The following is a 20,802-nucleotide window of genomic DNA, read 5'->3' on the forward strand; positions in this document are numbered from 1 at the left end:
ATATGACCCTAACTTTGTGATCTTATCCAATTCAAGCAGAAAGCTAGCTTTGTATCCCAGGCAGATGTTTACCAAATATTGTGTTTGAAACATCATTTTTGACATCTTAAAGTCTTGTTGCTCAGCCATGTAGGTAAAGTGTCTAACAATACATCTATCTGCAACAATGAAACATGTTAAACCTCTATTCGCCAAACCTACTCATTTACCTCCACCGGTCTACTTTTCTCCCTTTACATCTATCTCTCTAAATCCGCCGGATCTCAGGCGCAGGGCTATTTCCATTCCCTTCCTCCTGTTCCTGTATCACTTTTTCTCTAGCGTACTTCTTGATTATCCCGGTCTGTCTTTCTGTCTATCACTCTCTCTGAGTTTTGCGCTCCGACTTGAGGGGAGCCTCTCTTCTGTCTGCTAAATATTAGGAGCTGGAGGCCACACTGTACACTCAGGCTTTAAATAGACATTACAACACAGCGAGAGATAGAGCGAGGGCGGAAGGGAGGCGTGTGTGTGTGGCTTTGTGAGAGAGAGAGAGAGAGAGAGAGAGAGAGAGAGAGAGAGAGAGAGAGAGAGAGAGAGAGAGAGAGAGAGAGAGAGAGAGAGAGAAGAAAACCAGGAGAGAGTTACTCAGGGGACTTCTAGGAATGATGTGCCACTTGTTCGGAGGAGCCGAAAGCTGGGGAGGGAATCAACTGATTACACTTTAAAAGAATGCCAAGAAAGGACTCAAAAGCAGCAAATTTTCACTTAAAGAACTTGTTGTGTGACATTCTAGTACTTTGACATTCAGGTATTCGTTCCTTCTACAGCCGCACCTTGAGGATTCCCCAGACAGCTTTGCTGTTGACCGTAAGGCAGCTCAATACACGCCATGTAAAACACAGCGCAGGTGGAGGGAGTAGGGAGGAAAACGTATGCAGCATTCCTGTGGATATTCATATATTAAAGCTGAGCAACCACAGTTTGTTTCTTTACTTAAAAGACAACTATGGCCTTGCTCCCGAATAGGAAGATCAATAGTCATGGAATAGTGGGTGAGAGGGATGTAGTCTTATTCCGTTCTTGGGGGTGGGAGTAGTAACACAGAATACAGGGGGACCGCGGAGAACTGTGTCAATCATTGAAAATGTACAATTGATCCATTAATCCCAATGACATTTAGATTTTTCAGAAATCCGAAATCAATATATGGTCAGACATGTTGCTTAGACTCTCTGCCCTAAAGAGAAAACATGTTAATTCTACAGTTAGATTTCAACACTCATCATAGTGGAAGAACATGGCCAAACCCCCCCCCCCACACACACACACACACACACACACACACACACACACACACACACACACACACACACACACGCACACACACACACAGCATTTTATGAGCATTATGCTCATAAAATACGAGAGAGGCAATTGATTTGTTTGTAGTCTAATGGACCAGTCAAAATATATCTAAGCCTAATTGGCATCCGTTGATAATCAAGGTGAACCAAGAGGTGCGAGTCCGCAGTTACGCCCCTGAAATTTGTTTCGGACGAGGAAACCTATATTCTGGGTCAAAGTTGTCGTTATCTACTCTGTTGTGACCCTGCCTGCTCGCGCGCCGGGAGCAGCAGCAGCTAGGGCCTCCATTTTGCAGCAATGGCATGACAAGAGCGTCTCCATTTTGAGAAGACCCAGCGTTCACTATAAACTTTGTATAAGGATGCTGGGTTATATAACGATTTATATGCAATCTGCATTTGTGTATGCCATGTCATGCTGAGGTTCCTTTTAGTGAAATAAAGGCGGATATAGATGTGTGGGGGTAGAACATGGGATCTACGTTCGCGCGTGTCATTCATAATAAGGCCTACCAATTTTACATCATTTTAAAGGATCCTCCCCCTCCCCCCCCGACACCAGATATAAATTATATTGTAAGGATTTGCTGAAAGAAATTCATTTCAAAAATACGTTATGTTTCAACGGTCCTGATTGGAACATTATAGCGAAATGCGTTTTGTTGCGAACCTCTGATAAAAAAGGTTAACATTTTCTCAAGCAGATCCTATACGCATATAATCTTTTTGTTAATAGAACTGAGGATAGCCAATGTGTGCAGAAAGAGGTATGCTGCACCTTTCTACTTCTGCTTTGAGCCATTCACGCACCCCGCGCCCCATTCCAACACCCCCTCCTTCTCGCTCATACTCGCCATTTTGTGGTGCCTATAGCCATTTTATGTTATGTGCGCACTAGGTGGCCCCTCGAATAGACAGAGGGAGAGGGAAGGGGGTTGGGGTGTCGGAAGGCAGCATAATGAAGCTATGGCCTTTATTAAAAGTAGGCTAAACCACTTCTAGGCTAAATTAGTTCGTTTGTTTCACGAGCGACAGTGGTATGCCAGTGTTTATTAATCGTAGAGTATACTTACCCCAATTAAATGTTTTAACGTCGAGGTGTATCTACAAACTTTGGCGCCTTGAACGTTATGTCTTGCGGCTCGTGTACTTGATTTGATTACATTCCAATCCAAAGAGGAAAACAAAATCAATCCCCAATCGTCCTGTAGCCTATATCGCTCGCTTGTGTTTCCAAAACACTATAAGCCTATCCTTTTGAAATACAAACCTGTTAAACAGAGAAATGTCCAAACGACATGCTGGCTAATGACTCCAAATTATGCAAATGATTATGATTAGTTTATAACCCAATGAATTTAACAATATAAAAATGTCGGGGTAATTTTCGATCCCGCTGAAATAACCTACCACACGTGTATCATACATTACATATTACGGGCATTAACAATACGTTTTCAATTGCAACAAAAAAAGGCAGCACAGGAGTAACCCCTGTGTGCTACAGTAAAAGCAGTGCTACGATACATCAACATCACTCCTGTTTTTCACACAAACATGTGACAGCCACAGTGCAGCCATCTTGAAGAGACAACGCCCATTTACTACGACGAATCTCCCTCACATGGCGCCGCAGAACAGCGTTTACATGCACACTGCATGCCCGCTACATACAGATGAGCCATGACGTTATCACTTCCAGGCCCACATATCGAGAGCGCATGCACGACTTATTCCTCTGCTTTAGGCCTACATCGCCTTGCATTGTTAGAGGCTTAAGACACTATAGGCTCGGCACCATCGCTCACTAATGCCTTTTTATCTGCTTATAGCCATCTGTTAAACCCCCGGGTTCGACTACATGGTAAAGAATTCTGGGGGGTGCCTATAGTGATCACTATAGCCGTCACCAAAGCTTAATTGTTACACGGTGGTTATACTGAGCGCGTCTTGTGGGAATGTAGTTATGAAAGGAAAGCATGGCGCCTTCCTCGGCACTGCAAAGAGCCAAACCATCTTCTACGTACACGGAGAAATAACAACAACGCTGCGTGTTCAGGAAATTCAGCATCTTCCCCCGCCCCCCTATAGAACCCATGCGACGTCGACACACCTTCACCAGCGCGCGCCCGCATAGGCTGCTTGCTCTCTGCGTTATTCCCGGGCTCCGCCAGTAGGGGACGAGAACGTGTCTTCATTCATAAAGTCAGTGAAAACTACTCGAGAGTACTACGACGGCTAGAGGGGGAGGCGCCCGTGACCAGCGCACCGCCCACGACAAAAGAAGAGCGAGGGGAGGAGGGAGAGAGAGCAAGAGAGAGATAGCGGTAAGAAGGGAACGGCACGCCTATAGTGTGCATGGGGTGGGGTGGGGGGATTTCAAATCATTATCGTGCTAAAAAAAACAATCCTATTTTATCGTGTTTAATATGAGGATCAATGAAGAAAAAAACGAAATGACTTATCTTTTTTTTTCAAAACTGGCAATTGCCATGTTATGGTAAAGGCAATACTATATACGAGGATTCTCCCTCTATAACAATGAGGATTTCGGAGTAACTCGAAACGTTTAGGAACTACATTTATTTCCTTTTTTAGACTCCACAAGTCAAACAGCAAGAGCATGATGTAAAAGGCCGGTGATTAAAAAAAACTATCGAGCATATTTAAGGACTTTTGATTTCCTGTAGGCCTATATTGTAGCCCACATATAAATAGGACGCTAATATGTCGGCAACTAGGCCTACGATTATCACAAAAAAATAGTCAAAAATGAAACAATAAACAAAAACTATATTGTCGTCCGAGAACACTTAACTCAATGTGGATTTGAACTTGCTTTTAAAATAAATAAATATATATGGATATCTTTCCTCCAAAGATCCACAATTTAAAACAATTATTATGTAAAAAAAAAAAAGGTTAGGTTAAATAATAATAATAATCATTTGCTAGACACAGGAATTAGTTAGTTTGGTTTTTCTTAATGGTAAGGTAATGAAATAAGCCTAATTATATTTATAGTTTAGTATATATAAGGGTTAAAATATGTAATTACCATCCACATGTTGGTCTAAAGGTAGGCTTCAATTCTTTTAAATAACCTACAAACCTGTTATTGGAGAGTTATCCAATTCAGAAGATTTAACAACTTGCCACTAAAATAAAAGGTAAAAACTAAACCTATTGCACACAAGTCCTCGGTCAATTGAACGACACTAACTTGCACTGAATATTTTTGTCTTTACTAAGAATATTTATCATTAGGCAAACAAGGTGTAAACTAAATAGGAATTTATAGCTTAGGATATCTCTCCAAGAGCCACAACCAAGAAGGCCAAGCCACAATCTTCCTACCCATAACGTTCAACATAACAGCGTTGTACTAAATGATATAACTGAATAATACTGAACTAAATAGTTTTGTGCGCCACATAAGGGATAAGGGATATAATAAAGAATGTAGGGGACCATGCATTCAAGTCATTATATTAAGCCAACATCATGCAGCTCAACCCAGCAACAGCCTTAGGATTTCCATTTACGCTTTGATCGTTTTAAGAAGGCAATACAACTATGGAAGTAAGCACAAAAAATGCCTCTCATATAATCATGTCTGATCTCGTAAAATGATGAGTTACTTAACATTACAGCTCACATGTCAGTAACACAATTTTCTGCACGATTTCAGAACGATTAGATGATTAGCTTCCTTTTCGCTATGCGTAAGGTCCCGTTTAGTGAGGCCTAAATGTATATGATTAAAACTCAAATTACCAACATGAAATACAACATAAAAAGAATTACCCTTGCGGACATGATTACTAACAGATAATGGATATCCTAGTTCATGTCACACAGAAACAAATTCAGATACTGCAGCACCAGAGTGGATCAGAGGTTGTTACAGTTAACAAGTGACACTATGTTAGTTTATGTCCAGTTTATGAGTAGTTTAAGGAGCTCTTGTATATGATCCAAATCAGCGATACCACTGTTGGCCTCTAACTGATATCAAATAAGGAATGTATTTTGGAGAATGTTACTGTTAGAATGTGTACATTTAGGCAATCAACATCAAACTATGAAAATAAGTACTTTTCGTATCTCTGAATTAAATAATATGTTTAATAATTGGTATTCTAAAATATTTTTTATGCATTTATAAAACTGTATGAACAAACGAGAATAACATTTAAACACATATTACCTCTGATCACATATATATACTTTCAACAAGATCATAAACCATACATCATTTTTCCTTCTTTTTTTTTTTAAATGGCTTGTAGAACTTCATGTCCAACCTTTAAGTATTATCGAAACCCATTCTGTGAATTATTTTCTATTTCACAACAATTAACCTATTAATCCAATTCTATGGCGTCAAACGAATAAGACCAGGCATTGGAATGAGGCGGTTGACTGATGCTATCAGCTCTACACATTGTTTTGCTATCATAGTACTTTTAACATCCGATAAGACAAGAGTGCCAACCCAACACACAACGATCAAACCGGGCTTGCGTAACTGATGTTGTTTTATCAGTTACGCATCCATTTTCCCTATTGTCAGGGGTAAACACTGAGATGTGTCAATCATTTACAAAATAAAGTTCTATATCATACATGGTCTTTGTTCAACAGATAATTGAAGGATTTCTTACTTCCTTCATCTAAATAATGATATAATGGACCTCTATTCTGAAAAAAGGATGCGGGAGGATTTTGTTGAGCAGAGAGAAGCGCCTTTTCTGTGTGTGTGTCTATGTGTGTGCTCGCAGCACCTTTGGCTCTGTGTTGAATGTCTGAGGGCCCTAGCTGGGGCCTACTAACACCTACAGCCCTACTGTAACCTATGGCCAGAAGTGAGCCATCCCCTGCTGGCAAAACCTGAAATGTGAACATGCACACTTGAGTACAAACACACAAATGCCAGATCACCATACATGGGACACAATATGTGCACAAACAGAGACATATAAATGCACAGAAACCCATTTCCTTTGAAAAAATGGTGAAATGGGCTCTATGCATTGTGTAATGTTTCGCTAATACAACATATTTCCTTGTAAAACAGGTCGGTCCAGGAAAGGAACACACCAGGAATGTGAAAGAAACCTTTAAGATTTGATAGTATCATAAAAAGGCCAGGGCTATTCAGGGCACAAACACTGGTCCCAGCTGTGTGTTGGCCCCCAGCAGGACTTAGGGCCTTTATCGCAAGTGGACACCAAAGAAATCAGAGGGAGTTATGAGTAACTCTAAGGGGGTTTTGGTAATTATTTTTGGGTTTATACATGAATACAATGATTGTGAAAAGCATTTGAGCTAACGAGGGCGACTCAACCCTTTTCCTTAAATGTCTTCTTTGGGTACAACATTTGGACACCAGCTGGATAACAATGTCCATCAGAATAATTCCTTCATTCAGAATGGCCACATTAGACCAATATAGGGCTCATGTAACTTCTATAAATTGTTCAGTTGGAAAATGTTTCCCAAACTTACTGGATTCCAAAGAAAGGAAGCAATACGATTTAGAAATCAATCAATAAGGAAAGAAAGAAAGAAAAATAAAGGAAGAAATATGTAATGTTTAATAGGATCGTAAGGTCAGTGCAACATATGTTCTGTGAACATGGTTAATGGTTCTCATATCTCTGAGAAGCTGAACCTCTTGGTTATCATGGACACACAGTCATCACATTCAGCAATATCACCCAGAGCGTTATTTCAACTTGCAACCGTTTCTGTCTATCTGTCTAAGTTTTTTAATACCGGTCGGATTCTGAAAAATTCTTTCATCTACCGAACATTATATAACTGTACATCCCTGATGTCTGTTCTCCCTAAAAGAAAAAAATTGAAATTGAATAGCAACTAATTCTGAACAGCACTGTAGAGTTGTCGCTATAGGACGGGAGAAATGTAACATTAACCATTACACTGATTCTAAGAACCTCAGGTTGCTTGCTGTTAAATCATATTAAAAACTTGAGTGAAGAAGCAATCTGTGGCCGGGAGCAAATGGTTTGCCTTAGGAAATATCGCATATCATTTAACCGGTTAATCTATCTATATGAGTCTATAAAATGTCACAATATATTGTAATCAGTAACCAGAGGCCATATTAGCTTCTTAAATTAGCCTTTTAAGCCTGCAAGCAAATTTAGGATTTATTGTTTCATGATTTTAAAGAGAAGACTCAACTGATTAATTATCCAAATTATCATTGAATCAATTAATTTGCTGCCAAAGAACAATTGCATTTAATGATTATATGCTACTCAACTTTTTTTTTGCTAAATTGAATAAATTGTTGTTTTAATAATTGCAGTTGCCATCAAACAACAGGTTTTTGTGCTGTTTTTGACCAAAGGTTTCGGTGCTACTTTTGAGTCACCATGAAAAGCAAAGTGTTGTATGAGGAAAAACATCTTTGCTGCCTTTCTGAAAGTGTTGAAATGGCACACATAGGAATGTCCAAACGCACACACACAATCACACACAAGAAAGAGCAAAAAAATAAATTAAATCCAGAAATCCAGAAAGCCGCAGTCACATACTGTACTCTCATGCTCTCACAGCCACGCACACACATTGCTATTCACATCCAGACCACGTGAGCATGTTCTATGTATGTGATATGGCACACCCCTGAATGCACACACCCCCACAAGCACATACCCACTTTAGGGAGGAAGGGGGAGGATGAGGGGGAGGGAAAAAAAGAGAGAGAGAAGATGGAAGCGTGCATGCATGCACACACACGCACACGCACACACACACACACACACACACACACACACACACACACACACACACACACACACACACACACACAACAATACTGGTAGGTAGGGGGTGGGGCTCCAACACTCCGGCAGTGTGTGTGTGTGTGTGTGTGTGTGTGTGTGTGTGTGTGTGTGTGTGTGTGTGTGTGTGTGTGTGTGTGTGTTGAGCCATACCAACAACTCAAGCCTGTATATGTGACATGTGACCAAGCGGCACCGCCTCCATTTTAACCCTCGAGAAGCCGGATAAGGAGAGATAGAGAGGGCAAACCCACAGGAAAAGCAGTGCCAATTTCAATTACATTCAAAATGTGTTTGAATGGAAAATCAGTTGCATAAGGTTACTAGAGCATAGTCGAAAGATTATAATCCCCTGACATGTAGTTAGCGCCAGCAGATGAATAGAGCAGAACAGAGCAGCAGCCTACTATACTGGTAGATAGGGCGTGGGGCTATAGCTTTCCTACCGCATTATGGAAAAGCTGGGCTAGAATGGGTTTGGATGGTATGGTAGGTTGGATGCAAGTATAGGTCCAACACATATTTCTTTGAGTATCAGTTGAGTTACAACCACCGCATAAAGAGTTTACTCTTGTCAATTGGACCATCCAAAAAGACCACAGGCTTTTTCTTTTGAAAGGTGGTTGACCAATCTCAGATGACGAAAGTCATCTTCAGAGCAAGCCAATAAGTTGAAAGAAATATATGTAGGAAATTAGTTGACTATTTAATATACAGAAGCAGCAGTGTCGGGATGTTAATGCAACCGTTAACGTACATAATGTTGACCAATATATGAGATTACACTCCAACAATGGTAGCAACCAAAGCAGATTCATACACTTCACCGATATCAGAGATGGCATCTTTAAATACACATCCATTCATAATCCCTTTGTCTCCGTTTTGATTTGTTCTCATGTTTGTTTTTCCTGTTCAGCTGATTCTGCATTCCATCAAGATGACATCAGTTGGCCAGTGTATCCCGGGAACCTCAACCCTTTTGAGTGTGGAAGAATGAGAAATGTTGTTTATGTATCCTCAAGGTTTGTATACAATGAGAATCAATGTCCATGTTGGCTTAACCATAGCCTTAAAGCAATACATCATGAGAGGAACTAACATAAGATTCATAGACTTAGGTCGAAACAAAACAAAAGGTTTAGCAACGTTCAATATTACGTCATTGTTGTTTTAACATGCTGAACATTTGTGATCTTGGATTTCTTCTATAATAGGAGAGGATTCTACCCTGTTCTGGATTTACTGGATTATTGAGACTTTATTTGTATGTGGTTAAGCAACTGCTTAGGGTTCAAGATTAATTAATTTACATGACATCTACATCTTAATGTTCTTGAGAACATTTATTATAAAATAATTATTGGCTAAATAGCCTACATTCTGGTTGGGAGATGAGACATGGCCTCAAACAGATATCTCTTTATTCACCACCACTCTATATCTTTTAAATCACCTGCCCACTCTATCTCTATATATTCCTCACCTTTGTCTCTTCATTCACTTCTCTGCTATATCTTTATTCTCACCACAAGTTTAAAACACTGTATTCACAATCACTTTATATCTCTATTTTTAACAAATTTGTTAGGCTCTATATTCAGTGCTTTTATATCTATATATATGCACCACCACATTATATCTTTGTAGTCACCACCACTCCATATCTTTATGTACACCGCCTTTATATCTCTATGTTCACAACAACTCTATATCTTTCTATTAACCATCTTCATACCTCTATTTTCACCAACACGCTATAGCTCGTTATTAGCGACCCTATATCAACCACCACATGATACCTCTGTAGTCTCTATAGAGAGAAAGAACAAAAGAAAAATAAGAAGAAGCTTAAACAGGTTAATATTTTCGAATAACCTACTTGCAAAGTTGTAATCTCACAAAACATGAAAAAAGTTGTAAAACGAGGCTAACAATGAAAATCAGCTCACTCTCTCAACTGGTTCAAATCCTCATAACAAGGAAGATGTCAAGACAGGAAGCTCTATTTAAGGCCACAGCCTGCCGGCCAATCATAAAGCATTATGAGACTTGTGAAAACATACTGAAAGCCTCGTCATATCCTATGACCACCTCCTGAATCTCAGCAGTGACTTAAAACAGGTTAGGACTTTGGATTGCATGAGCTACTGTAAAGTCCTCCCAAACAATGTGCGTAAAACAGTGCTACGTGCAGACACAAGGATACCAACATGCACAAACATACACGCACACACATATACACTTGGTATTGTGGCTTGTTAACCTATAGGACACAGACAGAGTTGTGTATGTGAGGTCAATGTGCATAAGGTGTACCTGCTACCACACAACGCAAAAGAGAACCAATGATAAAAAGACCATGCTTAAGTCAAAATAAGAGAAGAATTAAACAAAAGATAGTAATTATTTATGATATTTTCATTGCCAAGCAAAGAACAAATTAGGTGCTTTTGGTTGTGGAAAAAATGGCAGCGGTGCATTGTCCTAAACTAGGCCAGGGGCTTTGCACGTAACAAATGAATCTATGTTTTGCTGATTCATAATGAGAGTATGGGGGAGTTAAACAAAAATGGGAACAGAAATGGAAGTCCTAACTTTTAGATTTTGAATGGATTTGTTGATGATGGTTTACTTAATAATATAATACTATACTATACTATTGTAAAAGAGGGCAAAGTGTATTTAAAAACAATCAAAGATTTCACAATTCAGATATGTAAAATCTAAGTGTTTTCCTTTTACAAAAGAGTAAGGCCTAATTTTTGGAAAATGGATAGTGGATAATAATTTAGTGGTATGGCCTTTGGCAAAATATTCAATAACAGCTTTGCCAAGAAAGTTATTGAATGAAGAGTTAAAAATTGCAGTAATCAAGCAAAAGATTTTTTGATAAAATGGCAACTATCCAAAATGATCTGATTTAATTGGTTCTAAATTAATATAAAAATGTAGAACAAATGTATTTGTGATACATATGAACATCCTAGCAATAACAAACTTCTTCATAATTTAATTAATTTAACAGAATTGCCTTTGTTTCATCCAAATACTTCAAACACGTCATCGAAAAAGATAAAGATAATATAATATAATCAATCTATTTCACAAAGGATTTGGGGCAATACAGTTGTGTGACTGGCATAAGTATGATGACATTTTTTTTAAAGTCTTTGATTTTGCCAACTTCTACATCTTTAACTCATTCTCCAAATTATACCAACACTCACACTAAATAAAAAGCTTTGCATACATTTTTTCATTAAAATGCAATATTAAAAATGATATCGATTAATTACCCACACACACATATTAAATGTAATCTATATTAATCTACCAGGCATGAAATTAAATGTTAACGCTTATCTACAATTATACATCCTAATGTGCTGGCTTCATGTCATGCATGACATCATTCACATCACATGCGAATCTAAGGGGGGACAAAAAGACAAAGATCTGTTTATTATTCAGATTAGGACTACGTTTTGGAACCATGTTGAATCTGTCAAGCAGAAATATCAACTCAAGCTCTCCATATCCTCCCTCCCTAACCCTATGTATGGGGGAAGGCTAAGGGAACGAAGCAGAGCACTGTGTACTTTCAATGATTTTTCAATCGTCCATCTGCAGCTGTGTCTTTGCAGGGCGTTCAGTGAGCGCGTGTGTGTGTGTGTGTGTGGGGGTTTGGGTGTGGGTGTGTCTGTGAGTGCATGCATGTGCGTGTGTGTTGGTCTGCAGTTACTGTAAACTGTACAGTAACGGATTGCTATCATGTTCACAACTGCTTGACAGCTATGGGCACTCCTTCCGCTGAAGTACAGTAAAGTACAGTAGATGCCTCTACGTCATTGGTGGATTCTTTCGGCCTAGTATAAGTAAAAATTGTGATAAGCCATCCGACCTGGCTTAACAGTGTCATTTGTCAGCTGTTAGTGTCCAAATATATAAAAAAATTCCTCATACTTACTGCAATGCACACCCACATCAAGAGATTCCTGAGACTAAATGAATCGCAGGTATGCAAGTAGGTAAGGTGTTCCTTCGATTTTTTCCACATTCTATAACGTCATCTTCTATCGCCGCTCTAATCTCTTACTGATCATGTTTCCTAACATTTACAAGTCTGTGTGTGTTTGTGCCTGCGTGTGCACGTGGCAATGTTGTGTTCATAGCAGGAGCCCGTGATGGTCAGGCGTTCTCTGCGTGGGCACTTTTAACACATCAACTCCCCCCCCCCCACCTCACAATCAGGTTGCTATATCTCGCTTGTCTTTCCCGCTCTTGTTCAAACCAAAGCACGACCGCACCTGACGTGACTCTCAACCAACACACATACAATCAAAGGGGACCAGACTCTCCCCAACTCTCTCTCACTCTGCCTCTCTCGCTTTCTCACCCTTGCTTTCTTGGCTAACGTCAGTTCGACCTAATGCTTAGCCCTGCATTTCCCCAATCACTGCGGTCATGCATGTGCCAGCCTTGCTACAAATGTGAAACGAGAGAGAAGCAAAGAAGGAAAATGCGGCAAAGTGAACGCTGAAGAAAAGTACGATTTTCAACAACCAAAACAATCGGTTGATACGACAATGAAAATAAGAAATATTATGAACTGAAGAGATCCAGAGAGAAAGAGAGCGAGAAAGAGAGAGAGACAGATGGTTTTAACCAAAGAGAAGAAACAATTGCCATGGGATGGTGAGGTGGGAGGGGAGTGGGGTCTTCTTCTTAAAGAGACAGTCACCTTTTAGCCCTTCACCTACATCATTTCTGCAGAACCCACAGGCTTCCCTTCTTATAGCCTCTGATGCTAGACATTGCTCCTAGCTGTCAAAACCAATGCATAAGGCATTGTTACAGTGCATTCTAATGGCCGCCCTATGTCTAACATGCGTTTGCGTGTGAGTATTTAAATCTATGTCTTCTTGGGATATCCGACTTGCAAATCCATCATGAGAAGCCACTTAGATAGAGATTCTAAACCAATCCGTTTTAATCATCTCCCGCTCTCTTCTTTCTACAACTACCGGTCTACCCCGTGTTCCTCAATTTGCTTCCGCTGATTTAAAGAAGTGTGGAGGTGGTTGTGGTGGGGCTGGGGGTTCAATTCGGCTGGAAGGATGCAGAGAACATATCAAGATTCAGCATGATGTGTGTGTGTGTGTGTGTGTGTGTGTGTGTGTGTGTGTGTGTGTGTGTGTGTGTGTGTGTGTGCCTCAGCGTGCCTGAATGCATGCATGTGTATGCGGGGAGGAGGGGGGCGTATGAGTAAAAAGGAAATAATGCAGGAAAGGAAAATGAAGGGGAAGGGATGAAAGGAAAAGAGGAAAGGATGAGCGGTGTGCTCCCGAAGTTGAGAAGAATAAGAAGACAGGAAACACAGGAAGACTATAGAAGAAGCCAGCGGACAGGGAGAGAGGGAGAGAGGGAGAGAGGGAGAGAGAGAGAGAGAGAGAGAGAGAGAGAGAGAGAGGTGAGGCATCTGCGCTGTCGCTTCCCTGCGTGCGCGAGTAGCGAGGGAGCACGCGTGAGCGCAGCCTAGCAGGGTGGGTGAGGGGTAGAGGGGAGGAGGAGGAAGCTCTTGTTTCATGTGCCACTGCTGCTGGAGCTGGAGCTGGAGCTGGAGCTGCCGCCTCCTCCTCCTCCTCCTCCTCCCCCCCCCCCCCCCCCCCCCCCCCCCTAACTGGTCACAGGGATTCCTGCAAGACGATTGGTCGCGCCCACTCCCGTTTCTCCGCCCACCGGCCTCCCCTCCCCCAACCATGCCTTCCACAGGATGGAACGGTGTCGTTTAGCCGTGAGCGGAGAGGAAGAGAAGTGAGTGGTGTGTTTCTCTCACTCTCCTTCTCTCTCTCTGTCTCTCTCTATCCTACTGAACGACCAACTGTGCATGCATAATATACTGTAAACACAATTGAAACAGAGCTTTATAAATGCACTGCCTTATGTTAAGCATTTGGACAGTATCCTGTCACTATTAACTCTAAATGTTAAAAATAATACAGATTAAATTGTATTTATTTATTAAGGACACAAAATGTATAGTAATTTACTTAAATTTAGGCTGACACAGTATGTTACAGAAACATATATCTAGACTTGTACACCTTCTAAGGACTTTTGGAAATACAAGATAGCTTTTTTTGGGTTATACGTTTTGGTGGGTTATTCAGCTTTTTTCTAGTAAATAAGAACATAGATATTGTCTTTTCTACTACGCCTATCAAGAAAAGGGACTATAGAAGTCTGTCGGTTTTGTAGAGTTGCACTGAAGTGACAGTAAGAAAAGGTGCCAAAAAACAGAAAAACATCAACTGGATATTTCACAGCAGAAGCTAAATCTGAAGTATTTAAAAACAATACAACCCTAGATGTGTTGCATTCTTGGCCCAAACATTAACCCTTTCCGTGTTTTTGCTGACGACTAAAAAGGGAATGTGTGTAATGTGTGCATAGCGCTCGGATGTGAAACATGTCGACTCCCTGGCTTTCACATATCAGCCAGAGTCAGTGATCGATCTTCCACTCTACAGGGTTGGTATTGAGCAAGAAACTGCGGACTCTTCTGAATGACTTTCTGAGCTCTGACATCATCAGTAAGAAAATGAGGGAAGGGGGGGGAAGATTTTCCCTACAGGGATCAATACAGTATCGCATCACATGATCCCAGGCTCCGCAAGCTTCCTCAAATCCTGCCCTTTTCTGATGAATTATTGCTGTGTTTTTTTCTCCTGCTTGTTTTACATGTGACCCTCATCTAGGCAGTCCCCCGCCCCCAATCCACTAACACACACACACACACAGACTTACTTACCCTGGTGAAGCTACGCTAACACCAACACACACAAAATATCCCCACGTAATGCCCCTTTAAGACCAAGCACTCATTATAGCTAGTAAAAGTCTGATTCTTAAATTCTTGTTGGATGGTAAGTAAGTTAAATTGTGCAATGCCTAGCCTATCTTGGGAAAGATAATAGATTTTAAGAGAAATCTTGAATAATTGTCAATAACATTTTGTGATTGTTAAAGTCCATCTTTGGCAATGAGAGGGAAGTTATGTACGCACACTCGTCATTTGTTCAGCGTGTTCTGTGATACAGGGTGTGTCAACAGTACAAATGTACAAGATGTACTGATAACCACAGGTATTTTTTTTAAAGTTTCCAGTTGTTAATAATAGTGTGCATTCTGTATTACTGACCAAACTATTTTGAAATGACTTCAAACTGGACGTTAAACTGCATAACTGCACAATTATACAACCCCTTTGAAGCCCAAAATGTGTTACAATATTTACACAATTTATTGTTGGTTTCAACACAAAAATAGGCTAGATAACTGTAAATATTTTTAAAATATTTTAATTTTTAAGTTTAAACTAGTATGTAAAGGCTATAGCTGCTAGCTTGTTAGTCGATGGTTGTACTAGACTAGTACAACCATCTAGCACTCATCTATAGGACTGTTACAATTTATAAGCTCAATTTTTAGCAGAGGATTATTATCTGGACCATGGTACGAAGCCTCCAGTCAGTTTGGCCATATCCTAATATGGGACAACATGATTTTTTTGGTCAGATTGAGGCTGGCTTCATGTCTTAGCGTAACTAATATTGTCAATTTATTCAAGCGTACATGGACTTTGATTATTATGAATAAAAAAGTATTCAAAGTCATTATTATGGAAATGGAAAATATTGCACAGAGTGACCAAGAGAAGTATATCTTTACGGGTGCTATCCTGGAATTAACTTTCAACCGTAAATCAAAACCATTTAATCAATAACTCCCAAAATAACAAATAAAATAGAATAGAGATGACAGGTAAAGTAGAGATGAGTTTCTCTTTCTGATAGACCAAAGGGCTGACAGATATATAGACACAGGTATAAAGGTTATGACTGCACGGTGTATACAAACACAAGTGACTCATTTCATGTATCCGCCATTTAAAATGGCGAGCAATAAAGTGGAATAAACCTTCACCATTTTATGCAGTTAATCAGACTTCCAAACCCAGAGTCCCTTGCAGTGAGTAAAAAGATCTCATTCGAAAAAATTGGTAACCCAAAGCTCACAATGTGTCATAAAATACAATTGTATCCAAAGATTGTAATAGCAGTATATTAATCAAGCATAACTGAACACAAGCAAAAGTGTTAACCAGATTAATTATAAGTATACATTTCCATTCTTTGATGCAAGTGCTTTTTTCTTCTGGTTTTAATAACCTTCTGAACAAATATATCCATATGGTCACACAGATGAAGGTGGGGAGAGGTTTGTAACAATGAAAGCCTCCATCCCCTTAACAACGCCCCTTCCCCTCGAACCAACAGGCTCGCTCTCTCTCTCTCTCGCTCTCTCTCTCTCTCTCTCGCTCGCTCTCTCTCTCTCCCACACACACACTTTTTTTCCCATTCTCTGACTTTTTCTCTTTCTGATTGTTTCTCCTTGCCCCCCAACCCCCACCTTTACCTAATTCTCAATCCTTACCCCTCCCTCTCTGTAAAGGCCTCCCTGAAACTCTTCTAAAGTGACTCTGTTTCTATTGACTTTATGAAACCATGCCTAATACCGGCCTATACTTCTGCTTTTCTGCAATGTGCATAAATGAATTGAAAAAAAAAATGCTTAATCTAATATACAAAATAAATAAATAATAATAATTAAAATAGAACCACTTGCTCTGCGTCAACATTGTGGTTGATGTTTAAAAAAAATATTTAGCAAAATAACCCAATTATTTGGGCCATAGTGCCGTTAAATGCTCATTTATGCTATGTTTTCGGGCTGAATGTTTGCATTTTCATATTTTCATGCACTTTGCAAAAGGGATAGAAGATAAACAACGGTATAATTGGGGAGAATGTTCCAACCAATTATGCGCAATCATGGTATTTGGGTCTTGTTGCAAATGGACGTCCATTTTAGGCTACCCGTTCCCCACAATATTACGTTTCACAATACTTGCATCCTATTAATACACGAATCAGGTGCCAATAAAAAATGCCACAAAATTGACTTTTAACACAGGAGGCAAACTGCGTGCATAGGGAACGGAGCACACATAGAGGGGGAGCATGCCTTGAGCTCCACCGAGCTTCGCCATTTTCCTACAACCAGTGACGTCGTACGACTACTATTTCTGTAGGGTAGGGTGCCCACGTGGAGAGCCAATGTGTGCAATGTGAATCTGACTTCCACGGTTAAGGAAGGACCCGCAAACAGTAGCCTGACAGCCTCTATATATGCCGATTTAACGGCATATCTATTTCAAATCGAGTTTTTTGTGATTGTCCATCCGTTCAAATACGATCGTGGACACATGTGCCATACTATTCTACTACTATGCTACGAACAATTAAGAGGCTTGATTTACATGTGATGGAACGCCAGGCGTATTGTACAATGGATGCAGGTGCAACGTGAATCCATTTTGAACAATTATTATGTTATCCCTTGCAGGCCTACCAATGTTTACAATGACTCCTTGAATATAGACAGCATGCGTATACGTTAAACGCATCCATACGGACACACACACACATACACACACACACACACACACACACACCACGTTTGCTCAAATTGTGAAAGCACGAGGAGACCTATAGGCCAATGTGCGTGAATGCTTAGACCTCGTTATTACCTTGTTATCTGTGCCAAAGGTTACAGTCATGGACGATGTACCATTGGCGAATTCCTACTCTGTCTATAGCAGGCATCTCTTGTTCATACACACTCGGCAGAACATTGTGGCACTTGAAAAAACTCCCATTTTGTTACGTGGTCAGGTTTAAGTTAAGCAAAACAGAAACGTAACCCTCGTTTTAAACGGCCTCAACACGATACTACTGAGTAACAACCAGAAATAGCTTCTCTCGTTTGGAGCTTGATCATTTAAAAACATATACATAAAGAAAAACGACACACTAACTATATGCAGTATACGAGTAGGCTACACGAAACCATAAGGCTACCCAAGTTGACAGACGAACAAATTCACCCATAGTCGTATTTAAGAGGATTGTTTACACACATAGATCTATATCTGAACAACTTTAAAAATGCGAACATACAAATAATGTAAAAAGTAACCAATGTCTGTGTTTGACTTATCACACTAGATAAACATATCCAATGCAGCCTTTTATGTTTTCGTATGAGAGAATATGTAGTATAAAAAACAGTGTAAATGGATGGAAAAACCGAGCCCAAAATGTAGCACAAATCTATTACATGTAGGCTAAAGGGTCATTTGTAATAGGAAAACAAAACAAACACAACATTACGATATGTGCTAAAGAAAGTCTTTATAATATCATTAAGGCCAAACATAAACATGAGTAGCCTTCCGGTGTCCACAGGAAGGCCTGGAGCCTGCTCGACCTACATAGAGAGTATGTGCTCGTAGGCTATAATGTGATGACGTTGCAAACGATGTTAACTCGTAGGACCTGTTCGCCCCGTCAACCACAACTACTCAATCAATTCATTTTTAAATGAATACAAAGCCTACAGCGAAACCTGAATCTCCTTACATATTAAACAACAGCACCAGCTTTAATTCGTCCATAGGCATAAAATGCACTTCCTTCAAACGCCAGCCACCATAATAGGGACAATGGTTAAAGGCTCGAATTTTAAGGCCTACAACCACTATATAACAATTTCCCATTTCGAAATCAGTCTATATAACCTAGTACAGGTTTAAATGGTCAATGATTTTCATTTGCACTCAGTTTGCACTCGAGGTCGGCCATGTCGGTTCTTTGAAACAACAACTGATGGGTTAAGGGGGAGGGTTAAGCCTTTCCATAGCCTACCTTTGCTTCTTGGGGACGGAGTGCTCGACTTCGATACGTTTCCCATGAAGTTCCACTTTACCTGAAACATAACATAACATGTTAATACACTAATTATGGAAAGGGACCCCTATCCGTATTGCTCTGGGGCCTGCTTAGCTTTTCTGATCAGATATCCACTTCTTCCTCAAGGTATGGATTGTGAAACGTTACGTCGAACTCCTAAAACCATAACGTAGGACAAATGTGTCTTATGGTTTATCCATTTTCTGGACGTGAGAAAAGTCGGGGATTCCCTGGGCCTAATAACTCACAACAAAAGTTACTACAGATCTGAATGCTGTGCTCCTCAGTCACAATAAGTATTTATTTTGTTTTTGTTTACGTTTAACACTCTTACTTATGTACCGTCGACATTTGTATATCTTTGACCATGCTCTATATTGATCAATAGTTAGTCCTATTGAAATGGGGCGAGGGGTTCACGTTGACACTGGGTGCAGCCTAAAATACGAACGTGAGTGTATATGTGTGCAGCACTCCTTAATTTTTTTTAAATTAGGGGTTTCGTTTAATTACACCGCCCAACATAGAATGGTGATAATGCAATGCTTAAATAGAACGAGATAATTACGTTCCAAAAACATTGATCAACGTTCACAAGTGATTCACGAGATGTGTTACTTTGGCTTAGTGTGAGATATGTTGATATCTTTGTCATGGTGCGATGGGCTACCGGCTAAAGGGGGAGGGGTGTCTTCATTCTATAGTAGTAGAGTATCCTCCCATCCCTCCATTGTAATGCAAAGTATCGCCATCCTCTGATCGTTATAATATGGAAATTGGTGCATTTTTGTTTACTATGCATATTGACTGTCCCCAGGTAATGGAATGTTAGATATACGGCTATATGCATGAATTGTGGACCAATTACGTTACTACATTTAATTTGCCTGTATCTTAGCCTCGTGTGTCCTATACATTTATAGGCTACTAAACGCGACCCTCCCACCTGCAAAAGTTGAGCACGTTTTGTTTAATGGGCGTGTATCCTTTCGCGTATCTCTTGAGTAGTTATATCTCAAGTCATTCAAATATTGTTTGAATGTATCCGGGAGTTAGGCTCAACCGTCGGGCATGCACCACTACAGCACACAAGCGTCAACTACACATCCCCAGAATGAATGGACATACACAGACGAAGGTGCCGTTTACGTTCGATAAACCAACTTAACTCACCAGAAAACGCCTCGATAGCCTTCATAGCCCATTGGTCGTCCGGACAATCCACAAATGCATAGCCCGTTTTCAGGAGAAATTCCCCGACGTATACGAGATTGTAATCTTCAAAGAGTTTAACCAATTCTTCGACAGTCACTTTATCGTTCAGATTTCCAATGTATAGCTTGTTCATTTTGGCAGATGTATTTGTAAGTCCAAATGGGCCGAACGGTCTAACGGAAAATATGCCTATAAAGTAACACAGGAGTGGGACTTTGTTGGAGATCTGCCTCTATCTTGATATCACACTAGTTGTGTCCACACAGGCAAGACCTAAAAAAAAAACGGGAAGATCCTCGAATACAAAACAAATCAAAACGGACTATCGAGGGGGGGAGCGGAAACGTTCAAATGATCCAGTAAAATATGTGGAGCTGTAGTTGAAATCAAAATCCTTTGATCTGCAGTCGGCCCGTTGAACGAATAGAGCAGCAGCCTACTAGCCTATCTATCGCACTGTGGAGAAGGTGGGTTGGACTGGGGGTGGGTTTGATGATGGCTCTGTGGTAGTAGAGTGGGAAAAGTATGGCGGGATCAAGTCTAGAG

General features: G+C 40.2%; 1 protein-coding gene across 1 annotated transcript in view; it reads right to left on the reverse strand.

The window, feature by feature from the left end:
* igf2bp1 (insulin-like growth factor 2 mRNA binding protein 1) overlaps positions 1 to 20,389 on the reverse strand; it is a gene marked incomplete at both ends in the record, with an annotated part of 41,760 nt that extends 21,371 nt beyond the window's left edge. Inside the window, 2 exon segments of the mRNA XM_079745901.1 lie at positions 18,997 to 19,057; positions 20,215 to 20,389. Of these exon segments, the coding sequence (XP_079602027.1) occupies positions 18,997 to 19,057; positions 20,215 to 20,389 (236 nt within the window).
* Between the last annotated feature and the right edge of the window lie 413 nt (positions 20,390 to 20,802).

This window comes from Pollachius pollachius, assembly GCF_949987615.1.
Source record: "Pollachius pollachius genome assembly, chromosome: 11".
Taxonomy (NCBI): domain Eukaryota; kingdom Metazoa; phylum Chordata; class Actinopteri; order Gadiformes; family Gadidae; genus Pollachius; species Pollachius pollachius.